The sequence below is a fragment of the Centroberyx affinis genome, unplaced genomic scaffold, assembly GCF_046629955.1.
Source record: "Centroberyx affinis isolate AG114_WGS23_722 - 3 ecotype Tasmania unplaced genomic scaffold, CSIRO-AGI_Caff_v1 ptg001068l_1, whole genome shotgun sequence".
Taxonomy (NCBI): domain Eukaryota; kingdom Metazoa; phylum Chordata; class Actinopteri; order Beryciformes; family Berycidae; genus Centroberyx; species Centroberyx affinis.
In genome coordinates this window covers 88,476-103,753 of record NW_027279617.1, presented here as the reverse complement: position 1 = coordinate 103,753, position 15,278 = coordinate 88,476, and the positions used below count along the sequence as shown (strand labels likewise).

At 43.8% G+C, this 15,278-nt stretch overlaps 1 protein-coding gene across 2 annotated transcripts in view; it reads right to left on the bottom strand.

Annotated features, from left to right (window-relative positions):
• The window catches only part of gfod1 (glucose-fructose oxidoreductase domain containing 1), a 34,984-nt gene extending 19,706 nt beyond the window's left edge, over nt 1–15,278 (bottom strand). For both annotated transcript variants that reach the window (XM_071523121.1, XM_071523122.1), the window contains exon 1: nt 14,468–15,278. In XM_071523121.1, coding sequence (XP_071379222.1) covers nt 14,468–14,720 — 253 coding nt within the window. In that variant the 5' untranslated portion in view covers nt 14,721–15,278. The remainder of the gene's footprint in view (nt 1–14,467) is intronic.

Below are 15,278 nucleotides of genomic sequence, written 5' to 3'. Positions count from 1 at the left end.
TGGCAGCTTTTGTCGGGGGCCATGAAGGGCATCTTTCAGACGAGTGAATGAAGAAGGCGGCAGGAAGATGCTCTGAATGCTAATGCTGGATGCAGGCTCTAAACTAGTTACTGACCCCTTTAAGAGCATAAACACACACTCCGTTAATCTCCACCTCTTCCTTACGCACAGCCACGACACACACACACACACTCAACCTCTGTAAAGAGCACATGACTTGCCACACGTGACCGTTCATTCAGTTCCTAATCGTATTACATCCATACTATGAGACGGCAGAGACCAGAGGAGGCAGAAAGAAAAAGAGGTATTCCACTTCATATTTGTAAACTTGATTTAACAATCTCAATGTTCTGGACATAAGGTCAGACAACAGGTTAAATAATGTTAAATCGACAGTAGGCCCCAGTGGACATTTCCTGCTAGTCCCTATCTAAAAGTAAGAAAAACGAAGGCACTCATCTGCTGATACAAAAGCAATTAAAAAGCCTGTATTAAAGGGGGCTACATCAATAAAAAAATGACCAACACGTATCGACCAGATCTGGCCTTCATCAGGATCAGGGTACAAATGAACATCAGTACCATATATACATACATATGTCTTCCTGTGATTGGATAATTGATGACGCAGTGGGCATGACTTTATACAGAGCAAAGGTAACATACAATAGGCATGAACATTTTTATAGTTCCACTGAAGACATAGCCTAACGATAATGTAAATTACAAAGAGAATAGGAAGAAAAGAAGAAAAAAAACGTAATGGTAATAATAAATCAAAGATCTGATATAGAGCCTTAAGCCTTAAGGAAGCCATAAATAAATCATATGCAACAGTGTAGACAAATAGCTCCTAAAAAATTACAGAAAAGGGGAAAAAATTCAATGTTGTGGTGGCACACCGGGGATTTAAAATGTTGCCCACATCCAGTGTTTTATTCAATTCTCAAATTACTTAAATCACCAGGACCTGGGGCTCAACCCCGCGCTCCTCATACGCCTGACTGCACTTCCACAGTGAAAAGCAGTGACAAGTGAACTGTGTCTTCATTGCGCCCGGGAGCAAATGTACCAGCGTGCGTCAGGCATGCCTCTCAGCTGCGAGCCCGTCCTCAAGAACTGACATCGACATGATATCTGCATACAGTCTTAACGAGAAAAAACACTCGTACAGTGAGTTGACACTATAATAAAAGACGGCAAGCGCTCATTAATAATCATTAAGGTCCTGAGGCGCGCAGGCAGCCGAGTGACTTCGGGCCCCAACTAACGGATGGAGACATCTTCATCGAATCGGGGGCGAAGGCGAGGACGCTCCCTCTGAACAGCTGTGCGCCGGCTATTATGCGCCTCACTGTCAGGGCTTTTCTGGAGCGGACAGCTATAGATGAACTTCCCTCTTTTATTCGGCGAAGAAGAGGGGAGGAGGGAGGGAGAAAGAAAAAAAAACACGACACAGATGCTTGGTTGAGGCGGGATTGTTGACATGGTGATGAACTCCCCCCCCCTTCTCTCTGCCAGCAGGGTCAAGAGAGGAGGAGATGGATGGAGAGAAATGGAGGGGGGGAGAGACAGATTTAATTTGGAGACAGAATAGAAGAAAAAGAGTTTGCAATAAACATAGATGGGAGGAGGAAAGCGCTACTGATGTCTTTATTTGGTAATTCAAAGAAAAGTGATACATATTTCACACTACTCCTCATCCACATTATACTTTAAAAACAGTTAAGTTTAACACATAAAGGTCACAAGCTTATGTTCACTGGGGTCACTGATATCATAGCTAAAGGGAAAAAGTGTTTCCTGTCTGTCTAAACAGTCTTCGCTGGAAATGCCGCCCATTTACAATGACTGGTGGTGACTAGTTAGACACGGGACATAACAGCCCGAAGTCTGAATCAGTAATAGTCTGAATCAGTAAAATGAATTGCATGAATCATTCCAGATGACCTCCAACAACTGTTGACGCATCGCTACCTCTTGAGACAGCGTGATACTCTCTCTTTATCTTTATCTCCATGTTCTGCCACTGTTGGATTTGGCTGTCTGCCTCCTAATTGATTTGGAGGACAGAACTCATTGGATCAACTGTGGCCCGGTCGCAGCAGACAGGGCAGCAACACAAGGATTCATTTGTGTGTGTGGCGTCTCTGGGGTTTGCGATAAACACGGTGAAAAATGCAAAGCACCTCTGCAATGACAGTGCTGTGAACAAACAAACATACAAAAAAGTTAAAGGCAGAGACAGTGATACCCTACCAGCTCCAGGTTTGCTGTTCTGTGGCTGACCCTGACCTCTGATCTCCCTGTAACGTTTCAAACAAATATGACATTATACAGTAGAAAATGACAGGAAAGTTATTAGAGACTACATGAAATACCCCTTATCTTACCCAGATGCCCTGTGGTAACTCATCATACGTCTCTCATTTGTGAGAAAACCGCTGTGGATGCCAGCAGACGGTTGTGGCCTACATATATTTGAATAGCTGAGTAGATTAACCTTGCTCGCTACTGCATGCAAAATCACCTGTTTGCATGTTTCCATCCGCCACAGCCCCTATTGTTCTGACCTCACCACTGCCACAGTGGATCCTTGCCGTACGTAGTGGAGATCGCTTCATTTCTAAGGTTCTCGCTGCATTTCTCAGGTTCTCACTGGGTTACATGCTGGCTTACCGATTAGTTGGCTGGCTTACTGACCTACTGGCTTTCACTGGCTGGCTTGAACACTGGATTTGGGCGGCTGGTTGACATGCCTGGCATGTGATTTTTCCTCTTTTTAGGATATCAGTTCTTTTAAAAACATAAGTATCATTGCTATACAAACAGAGACACAACCATTTTCCTGCTCTTTCGTGTTCCTGATCACATCCCTGTGGCTGGCTGACTGACTGACTGGCTGGTTGAGTCACTGGGAAACGGCTGAGTGTTTATGCTTAGCCCTGTGCTGTGACTAAGCTCTGCATGAAAACAAGCTGGAATGCTCTTTGTGGTGAAAATAAGAACAAGAATGGGAGGAATATGAACCTTATGAAACATGACCAAACCAATAGGAAGTTAAAGAAATGGAGAGATGAGACAGGAAGGTGGGAACAAAACCTGCTGGCTAAGTATCTCATCCATTCATCCACCCCCTTGGACAGTCAGAGGTATACAAAGTAGAACAGATTGTATTCCACTTCTCATGCAGATGAGCACAGAGAGACAGAGACAGACAGAGAGAGAGAGTGAGAGAGAGAGAGAGAGAGAGAGACAGACAGACAGACAGAGAGAGAGAGAGAGAGAGAGAGAGAGAGAGAGAGAGAGAGAGAGAGAGAGAGAGAGAGAGAGGCAGGTTGGTCCACTCTTGCTACATTCTCTAGGTGAGGCTGCTCAACTCACCCCAGAACACACTCATAAGCAGATGAGATGACAGAGAAGCGTGCTCTTTGTAACACAAACACACACTGTTTCCACCCACCACACACACACACACACACACACACACACACACACACACACACACACACAGGAAGTGAGACACTACACTGCGGTATACCAAAACATCACTTCCTGTTACAGCTGTCCTACTTCTCTCAGTGAGCCTGTTCTCTTAAACAGCAGCATGCAAATCTTAACAGTCAGTGAAGAACAAGGGATGATGGCAAAATTTGTTGTAAAGTACTATCAAAGTGAATGCTACTTCTACTACTACTACTAGTATTAATAATAACAATGTGAACAATTCTGTTTTCAGGACTAAAATCTCCCATCCTATGTTGCATGTCCTCATCAATTCTGTCACTCTCCACTACATCCTACCTGACAAAGCACAAAATTCCCTAAAAAGTAACGCCGAAACATAAAGATTCAAGTGAATCCCAGAGGGAGAGCAAGGCCAGCCATCACTTGATCAGAAGCCCTGACTGACGGAAACCTTGTCTCCCCGGTCTCGTATGTGCGGCTGCCTCTTGTCCCCTGTCCCCCATGGCCAATTAGGAAACACAGGCAGGTCTATTCCCAAACACTGGCACATAAAGGACATCTGAGCAGCCCTATTATGGAACAGGCTCATCTGGGGAATACGCAGGATAAATATCAGGAGAGGACAAAAAGAGACAGAGTTCATGACACAAACACCCAGCTGTGTTCATTGGTAAGCCACTACACAGTAAGTGATCAGTGTTTGGGGTACTGCATGTAAAATACATATTGGGATGTAACATGAGAATACAACTAAAAGCATCCGTCTACTGTCTCTGGTTGACTGTCTGTGTGAGAGGAGAATATTTCACAACTGATTTCCCAAACTGATCATGCAGGTATCTTTGTTTTGGCATGCCAATGTTATCTCAGTAATGTGCGCACACACACATACACGCACACACACACACACACACACACACCCCAATGGTGAGTGGGTGCGTCTTAACAACTGTCTCATCCTGTCAAATATTTATGATTGGAAAATGAGTGGGCATGATGGTTAATAAAGCTGCATGTGATAACATGAATAATAACCACTGATGAACAACAGCAACAAAGTTGACCAAAAACTAAGACTAACTCTAAAACTGAACACTAAACTGGAGTGTATGATGAAGAAACCACACTGAAGAAACTAAACGATACCCCCTGCCTCCAAAATACCAGAAATAAAATATTACTTTATTCAAAAGTCTTTCGGTCAAAGCAAAATTAAGAGTGGAGTATAGATGAGAACCACAGTATCAAGAAATGAGTAAAAGCCACATCTACCTTTGCTGACTCATACTAAGACTGCTGCTATGACAATTCTCAAACTGTGTGAACATGTGCCTTCCTCTTTTAACACGGAGGGTTAATGAGGTTAATGAAACATAAAACACTCCGGCTTAAACTGAAACGAAAGAACAAAACTAAAACTAAATATTTCAGAAAAATAGTAATTAAGCTAAACCAGCAAACCATGTCTGAAATGTCACATCATTTTAAAAGACCAAGCAACCTTACAATAAGATATTTGACAGTGTTTTACTTTTTCATCTCCCATTGGCCAATTGAAAAGAGTCAGGTTGTTGTCAAGTTGTACATAAAATAAGATTCCAGTTAAAACAGTTCTTCATCCAAACGCATACAGATTGACCCAATAACAGAAAGCCATGTCAAATTTAATAACAGAAAATAGTTCCTCATCAAAAGCTTCAGTTTTAATCATAAAAATAGTTCCCCATCGAAAGCCTGCCCACTACCCCATCCTTAAAATGTAATAATAACAATAGTTCCCCATTGAATGCCTGCCCCTCCTTTGGCCCCAGACTTAATAATACAATGTGGTTCCTCATCCAAAGCCCCCAACCCCAAGTCCAACACCGCAAAATAGTTCCTCATGAGTCCACGCAGAATAAAGGCAGGGCTCTAGTGGAAGTGGGGGTCATCTACTCTCCCCTCTTCTTCAGGAATGCTCACTTCTCAGCTCCCCCCCCCTCCCCCCCATCAGCCATTCATTTGACAGACAAAGCCAATTTCACAGGAAGACGAGCTCCTTTTTTTTATTCTTACTTGGATGTTTCTCGCCGTCTCTCTCTCCCTTCCTCTCTCTCTCTCTCTCACACACTCATTCATACGCACACTCCCAGGCCGTCATTAGCATGTTAATGGGCGTCCAGGAGAACACGAACATGAACCAGTGGGAAACAAACCGCCGACACTGAGAGAGAAGGCCTGGGAACGGCGCCATTCTTCTCTGTCGGCGGCATTCTCCTATAGGTGACGCTGAGTTGATGGGGTCGCCTTGTTGACTTGCCTCAACCGAAACCCAAAAGCCTTAATTCATCAGACTGACCGGCACAAAGGAACGCGCACTGAAGAAAATATAGTTGCTAGGGCCATTCGTTCAGGTTTGGAAAGTCCTGTGAAGCCCAGTTGTATGAAGCCGGGGAAAACATAGCCTTGGGGTTAAAGTTTTTATCCGTCAGATTTGTCAGAAGCGGAAGGAAATTTGATTTAACCTTTATTTGACTTGCTCTTTTTACCAATGGCCCACTTTTGTTCAATGGACAAAATGTAACTGTTAAGGTCATTCTGTTTCTTTCTTATGTAAAATCTAAGAAATCTCAGTCCTGTAAGTTCAAAAGGGCCGAGTGCAGGGCTGAACAATTAATCGAAAATTTTATCAAAATCGCAATATGGCCTACTGCAATTTTCAAATCGCAGGAGGCGCAATATTTGTTAAAGGCGAAATGTGCGTCAAAATACCATTTTAAATTAAATATTGTCGTGCTGCACAGATGTCCTGGCCTACACATCATATTCTACAGACTTAAGAAAACATCTTTGTTTGCTACAGTTCCCCGCAAAAATCACACCATAATCATTTTAATACGTTTTTCAATGAAAATGATGTAAAAATGATCATTCCCTCTAATATCACAAATCATATCACAATTGCAATATCAGTCAAAATAATCACAATTAGATATTTTTTCAAAATCGTTCAGCCCTAGCCGAGTGGTTTAGTCAAAGAGGTTTTAGCTTCATAAAAAGGAAATTTTTTAACACTTCCATATTAATTTGGCCTAATCTGAACATCACTAGAAAAACTGAACTCTGACCTACAAATGTCACACCCAGGAAAGCTCCCTGAAAATGACTGATATCAAATTTTACTCCCAAAACAGCTGACTACAGAGCCATTTTCTAATCTCTGCCCGCACGCTAGAAAGAGTGTCACGCAGTCGGCGCATTCGGGTCAACTAGCCCTTTAAGTTCAGCTGGGCCACCGAGGCGCTTCATCACCGGTCGGAAGTGCGGTTGCATAAGAGCGTCAGCGGCGGGAACATGCATTTATGATGACGCCCGCTTGCCCTTTGCAGCGAGGTTATAAATAGCGCCGCGCCTTTGGGTGGCCCTCCGGAGCAGGTGCCTTAGAGCTCATCACATTCACAGTGCTAACAAACAGACAGGACAATTCAATGCATATCAGTTAAAAAAAACGAGTCTGGTTTATAAGTTAATGCGTGCAAATTTCATTATGCTGGTTACTGTAACCCTCAAACTCTAATCCAGATTATGAGAAACCTGAATAAAGAACATATCCACCAGAATACTTAATCAGGCAAGACACTTTGTTCTGTTCACTGCTGGTTTTTACAATCTGCATGAGTCATAATGAGTCAGTTACCATGGTCATAATATTTGGCTTATTCATTTATACAGGGATACTGATGAATCACATGCACAAATACATATAAAACCCCCCAAACAGCACCTTAACTGGGATAGAAGCTACAACCCTTGTAATCACATTCATTTCTGATGACCACCCACTGGCCTTTGCGGAGGAGGATGACTTCAATGCACCATGAGACGTATGACAGCTCATCACAGGGGGTTTCCATTAGGGTGGAAGTAAACTACAGGATTTCATAAACTAATTCAAAGGCTCCATGACGGCCGAGCTGTCAAGATACAATCATGCCGAGGAATTATCAACCTCACCGTCTTTGAGGTCTTAATCCAATTTTTCGCCTTAATCCAATTTATCTTGTCACTGCCTTCTCTGATATCATCTTCTGTGTGAAATCACCAAATTAATAAACTAATCTGGGCGACATCCTGTAGTGTGGCAGCCAGTCTCAAGGCAACTTTATGAAGCAATTGGAAATGGGTAATATTGCCTTTGGTGGGCTATATCAAACAAAAATATAAGGGGAAAACAACATTATTAAACATTTGTTTCTTGTAACACATTCATATCAGGGATGTGAGTTTTCATTTTCAGAATCTCAAGCTTTTGCACATAAAACTCCCATTTATTTCTAAAGGGAGGATACTTGTTTCCCTGTTTTTTTATCCCACTGTCCTATATTCCTGATCACACCCGTGTAATATTTACCGTTAGCGATCATAATTACCCAAATCGCCCATCTACTTTGCTTCAAAATATTATCTGTGTGTGTGATGACCATTAGATGCTATTCTTAGACGGCTGGTCCAGTCAGCAGGGATGAGGAAGCGTCTGGCTGTGCGGCTCAGTGCACGCTGACCTGATACCTGATAGCTTCTACCACTGATATCAGAGAGAGAGAGAGAGGGAGAGGGAGAGAGAGAGAGAGAGAGAGAGAGAGAGAGAGAGAGAGAGAGAGAGAGAGAGAGAGAGAGAGATCAGATTGATTTTAGCCTTAGAAAGCCCGTAAGGAAGCCTTTCAACAGCTTGAAGTGTATTTCTCTTTTGATTTATCTATCTGTTCTATCCATCCAATTAATTACCTACATTTCCAGTGAAGAAAAATGATCTGAGGGAAAGATGACTGACCCTGACCCATCAATAAACACTCTTTGAAATCAAACTGATACTCATTTCGAAGCAGAAACCCCATTCAACAGCATATGAGATGTGCAGTCATGTTGGATACGTCGTCCGTTATACCACAACCTTTTCAACTCCTATGTGTTTTGTTCCATTGACTTCATGTAATAACAGAACTTCTTATTTCATTTCACAATCTAATAAACTATGGAATGAACTGGTAAAGGGGATTTTACACAAACGTCAATGAAGAAGTGGGAGCAACTACTAGGAAAAGACTTCCTCACTCAAAACACACACTGCGGTTTCACACTTGTTCAGTTATAGATGAGTAGAGGTGTGAGTGTGTGTGTGTGTGTGTGTGTGTGTGTATGTGTGTGTTTACCTACACAGAGCTGAGCTTGAATGTCTTCTTCTCTCCCATGACTTCCTCCATGTACAAAGCAAAACAGCATAAAGGAGGGAAAGCACCTGAAACTCTTGCTCATGTTACATTTTAGTTGAGTTCTCAGATTCTCTCACAGCATCTGGCCCACATACACACAATCTACGGCCTAAACCACACACAGCAGGGACAATATGGGGAAAACACTTATCAAGGACCTGTTTATTGTCTTAAATTGATAACTCCTTTGTTTTGTGTGATATTCATTTTTGGCCATTACTTGCATATTTTGCAACATATTCTGAAGTGAACGTGTATTTTCTTTGCATATGTGGAACATGTCATGGCTGCCCCATTACTCCCATCCATTTAGCATTAGTGGTTGTATGGTGACTACAAGAGAGCCAATCCATTTTCACCTGGTTTTTAGACTATTTTCATTTCTGGCCAAGTTCTATTTGAATATCAAATGAAAAAAATTTGAATAATCCCAGATTTCGCAAACCATTAAGACGAGAAATGAAATGGGTCACCACCCTTCTTATTTTTCTTCATATTTTCTAGGTTTCCCGCATGACACGATTAGCTGTATTTTTTCATGAGCCTTGATCTCAGGGAGAGAGACTCAGCTCGCACATTAAAAACGTCCAAGAGCCACTGCTTTAAGCCACGGTGAAATATAGATCTGAAGTCATTCTACAGCAGCACTTTATTACTGAGAGACATCATTTCTCACATACTTAGATTTATCATAGTGTATATTTAGGCTCTGACACACCAGTCAGTCTGAATTCCTCAGGCCTTGAGTGCATTGGAAATGCTAATGTATTCCAATGGATCTAGCAAAAAAAAAAAAAAAAGACCAAAGGAGCTTCAAATCTTCTCTGGCTTAAGAAATAGCACTTTCACAAGCTGTGGGCCAAGAAACGCTTGGGGCTCACACGAGTCTGTCTTTGAAAGCAGAACGGTGTGTGTGTGTGTGTGTGTGTGTGTATTTGTGTGTGTGTGTATTTGTGCAGGAGCAGACAGTCTCCCTCTGGCATTTGCTTCCCAACACACCAAATGCAGTGAGAAAGCCCGTGTGACATCAGACGCCTCAGGAATGCCATAGTAGTAAGAAAGAGGAAAGGAAAAAACCAGCAGAAAGAAATCCCTATTGAAGGAGAGATGTGGCTGAACAAGAATGACTGGTTTGCTGTAATGGGACCAAGTTTGCTGGATTGAGGGGACGAGCCTACTCGGGAAAAACCTGAACAACACGTGGAACGCCTCTGACTCGCACCAGTGTTTTTCCTTTATCCTCCTAGGTCCAAGTCCCTTGGTTTAGGGTTAGCATTCAATTCTCCCACACCAAAAATATATCTATCTGGTGCTCCTTGGTATGAAAAGGGCATTAGTTGGCCTAGACAAGCCAAAAAACACATTTGAATTATGTTATATGCAGTGGTGTTCAGGTTACCTATTTGCTACAGTTGCTGTTACTGTACAAAGGCATTCCAAATAAGCTGAGACAGATATATTATATTTGGCAAGTGCCTTCCACATCCAGGTTTTTACCTTGGTACTGGAAAGAGTAAACACCTGCTATTCTAAAAAAGAAGGACTGAAAATTCTGGTATACGCCTACAAACTAGTGAATATTCATTCATTCATTCATTGTCTTTACCCACTTATTCCTTTTCAGGGTCACTGGGGGCTGGAGCCTATCCCAGCATGCATTGGGTGGCAAGCAGGGAAACACCCAGACAGGTCAGGGGGAATCCATCACAGGATTGAATATATCTTTACTGATACTTTCTTGAAAGCTCTATTTAGAGCTGCAACGATTAATCAATTAATTGATTAGTTGTCAACTATTAAATTAATCGCCAACAATTTTGATAAGCAATTAATCATTTGAGTAATTTTGTAAGAAAAATAAGTCCAAATTCTCTGATTCCAGCTTTTTAAATGTGAATATTTTCTGGTTTCTTTACTCCTCTATGACAGTAAACTGAATATCTTTGGGTTGTGGACAAAACAAGACATTTGAGGACGTCATCTTGGGCTTTGGGAAACACTGATCGACATTTTTCACCATTTTCTGACATTTTATAGACCAAACAACTAATCGATTAATCGAGAAAATAATCGTCAGATTAATCGACAATGAAAATAATCGTTAGTTGCAGCCCTAGCTCTATTTAAGATTAACAGAGACTAAGCTTGGCAAATAAAGGATGCATAAAAGCAAAACAACACATCATTTAAAGTTGAGTAGTAGAGTATTGGTGAATGCCTCCAATGCCTAAGTCCACATTCCTATGGTGAAGAAGCCTGATTAGACTTATCACCTTAATGCAGGAGGTACACAATAAGCCAGCCACAGGCAGATAACCATCGCCTCACACACCCTGACGAAAGAGGAAGTCGCTTTTGCATTCTCTCACAGCCAGACTTTCTAGTCACTGCGGTGACAGCGAAAGACAGTCCCGGAGGCGTCATGCACCGCTCTAGGTGTCTTGAACGTGTGTCTTTGACTTGGTCGAGCCTGGGTTGAACGGTTCCAATCAACAGTAAGTATTTGAAAATCACATGGAGTTGTCCCGACGCAGTGCATTCCCCTCATCTGTCAGTCCATGCAGGTTAAAACCAAGTCCCATCTGACCCAGACTTGGCTGTCAGTGGAGGAGGTACAGAGGCAGAGAGGTGGGTGGGAAGGAACGGGCGGCCCTGAAACAATGAAGCCATGAGGAAACGGGCTGAGAGGAAAGAGAGAAAGAACGGCTATTGACAAGTTGCCACGGCTGTTCTGCAGGTTGAGTCAAGTTCAGTGGGGCATGATTAGCGATTCTGGCTGCAGCTCAGCGGGCTTGTGCAACCTTCACGCAGAGCTAAATTTGGACTTCCAGCTGTCAGAAGCGTTGACACACGCATCAATGTGGAAGGGAAATTAAGGAAGGTCCATCAATGGGATTTATCCGTGCGTAGTGTGTAGTGGGTGGGTTGCAAAAGAACAGTTGCACATTGCCCAGAACAAACACGAGGTGCGTGTGTGTACGTGCCTGCGCTGGTGTCTGCGTCGGCGCACGCATGTGTGTATTGACATTAGTGTAGTCATGGTATAAACAAACATTGGCTACCGCACTTGAAGCCTGTCCCTTTTATTTGATCACACTGCCACTCCACAGAATTTACCAAAGCAAACGAGCAAACAAGGCAGCAGTGTGAAGCTGAATGGAGCCACAGTGGCCTTATCTTTACGCCGAGATGCCGAGGCAGAACGTAGACGTTTACACTGAGCGCCATGGCCTGCTGTGTGGAGGCCTTTTCAACCACCACGCCACAGTGAGGTCCTTTATAAACACACCCAATACATATGAATAAGATCAGGGCCACATTGGCAAAATGAACCCTCATCCGAATTTGTTGTTATTCCTTGTTTATTACAAGGAATTCTAACTCCATAGTTTTTCCCAAGGGGATCATTAAAGTTTCATCTATCTTGTATTGACATAAGACATGTGACATTGCCTTGTCACATTTCTAGATATTCATTCTCTAATTGCAACTTATGACCAGCAGCCCATCACCCATTCATCTTTAGGCCCTTGACCCTCCATATCAACAAGTGTGTGACCCCTGCCTACGATCAAACAACTTGAATTAGTGCCTAAACACAACATGACAGTTCAAAAGGTGCTGACGAAAGCTGCCTAACTCCACACTAACTACTGAGGTGTGAACGACACTTCAGGAATTCAAATTAGCAGCCTAGTCACAAGACCTACTCAATACAAAAGCGAGATTCTCTGTGTTGCTGTCTCATGTACACACTCACACAGCCCCTCCCTCTCTCTCTCTCGCTCACACACACACATACTCTCTCTTTCACATACTCACACACACTTATGGCTGATGCTAATGCAGTCTCTCCTGTTGCTGTCAAGTCGCGCAGCTCTCTAGAAGTGTGACGAGTGACGGGAGGCAACTGACAAGTGAAGCAGCAGCTCCACAGTCAACAGGCATAACAAGCCTGATCATTAGTGCTGCTGAAATACACCCTGATTTACCCTTTTGACTATTGTACAGTGAATAGAGGTCACTAGTCCCATGTGAAAAATGCAAAAACCCAGATCTAAATGTGATTTTTTAGTTAAATTCAGGGGTAAATGAAATATAAATTCAGTGTGTTCCTTCATTCCTTGTAGAGAGTGGAAGGATACTAAATGAAGCATATGGTATGTACATTAAATTATGTCCGGGTCCCTCCCAGCTCTAAATAGTTCTTCAAACAATAGGCTATCTTTCATGAAAATGTGATGTTACATCTGGGCTACGGCTATACACTGGGCTATGGCTATATCACTACAGGTGTTGCTGTTACAACATGAATCAACATTTATGTGTTATTTTTGTTGATTTTCTGTATTCCCACTGCTCACTGTTCTGTAGGTAGGATGCAATATGTGTTTTCAGATATAACCCAGTTTCTCCCTTCACGTTAAGCATCTTTGGACCCTTTTGTTTAGTCGCAGCCCTGACTTATTTGCGCTTACTCGCCAACCGAGGTTTGCTGCCAAACTGTAGGGCAAATAAAGCCTTTTGGAGTAGAGCTCAGGCTGCAGCCGGTTACCCTTGCCACCATTCTTTTAAAATGGCTCCACAGCTCCCAAATGTGATCTCCAAAATAAGCCACACTGCTCCAGATTTAAACTAGAACAGCCTCTCTCTTTGTGTCCCTCTCTTTTCTTACATTCAGGCCTCTTCTCTTGGGCTTCTGCATCTGTCAGTTTCACTAACGTAGGTTAAGCTCAGGCTTTGACCAAGACATTTCTTTCAGTGGCAGCCCCCACAAAAATTAACTGTTATTGTACTTGGTCTTAAGCCACCTCCAACCCCTCATGACTGTTTGTCCATCAGCCTCCTGATTCCATTAGGTGGACCTGCTGTATCAGTAAGTCATGGGCAGGTTAGATATTGTATGCAGCTGTTGATGCAGATCCAATTCAGAGTTTTAGAAGCAAACCGACACTGACAATCCGGCTCCTATTATACATCACGAGCACATGGGAAGCATGTCATAAGAAAACAATGCTTAGAGAGAAATGTAGCCTAAATATGCATTTGAGAGGCTTTCTTCATTAGATGCAAGTACAGCATTACTGCAAGACAAATTTCAGCATGATGTGACATTCATACTGCATCCTATCACAGAAGGTCACCAGTTCAAATTTACCAGGACCAGCAGGAAAATCTGCGCTCTCTCTCTCCTCCTCCATCAGCTGCTACTGGCTGTTGCCCTTGAGCAACACACTTAATTCCTAATGAAGGTTATTTTGTTGGCCATGCTGCACAAGGTCACTGGAATTGCATATGCCTCTTTGACACACACACACACACAAACACGCAGGGACAGGGGTCCAGTGCCTTGCTCAAGAGCACGTAGGCAGCAATGGCATGCACTATAGAGTTAATGCCTGACTCCACCTTGACTTGAGCCTCACCTACACACAAGTCAGACATGAGGACAACTTCAGGAATAAAGGAGACTTGTTGACATGAACAAGAAGATAAGCTGGGTATTACATAAACCATCCTTTTATCCTCAGCAGCCACACCCGCTATTACCCATAAAGCACACACTCCACCTTGACTTGGCTGCACGTCTGTTCCACTGCAGACTAATAAACCCACAAGTTGACAAGTGAAGGCATGACCTCCCCTGTTGCAGCAGTAGGCCTGCACATCACAGCCACAACAAACACGCCAGGGCCGCAGCAGCAGCGGCAGCATCCACCCCCCCCCCGCCCCCGAGCAGGACTCACCCAGTGTTTTGACAGCGATCTGCCGCGTCAAAGGTGGAGGCAGGTTGATGCAGACCAGATCCACATCTTGATGCAGCAGCACGTCGTCTATCCGGTTGGTGTAAAACGGCACGTTCATCTCCTTGGCCAGCTCCTCCGCCTCCTCCTGGGTCCGGCCCCATAGCGCTTTGACGGCGAAGCCCTCATTCTTCAGCAGCGGGATGATCACCCTGGCGGTCAAGCTGGTGCCGAACACTCCGACCCCGGGAAGCATGACTCGGGTTTTTTTTATTTTATATTTTTTTTAGGGGGGGGGGGGGGTTGTTTTGTTTTCACAGCTCTGGACGAAGCCCGACCTGCTGCTGCAGCGGCGGCGGCAGAACGGGAGGGAAGCGGCGGCTGGGACCGTCAGGTTGGCCATCCACCTGCACCCAAACACCCGCTGTGCTGCTGCATTTTCGCGTCGCTTCGGCTCGGAGATCGGGCATGTAGTGTCGTTATTCCGAAAAACAAGAATTAAACCAGAAACAAATGGGAAACCGAGCCGGGCCTCCTAGTGTGGAAATTAGAAACGTAAACGCACCATTCCGGGCTTCACCTCGTCCGCGTCTGGCAGCGAGCGACGCACTGACTGCGCCAGGCAATGAAGGGCATGTCACCTTCTTCCAGGCTGTTTTCTATCCTGTAACGCCCTCTTTTCAGATAAAGCAAGGCGGTAATGAGTCAGAAGGGTCCTTTAGGTTACGGAAGGCTGTCAGGAACACCGCCGTCGCCTTCTGTCGGCTCCCCGGAGGATCCCGCAGCAGCAGCAGCGCTATTATGCTGAAGGCTG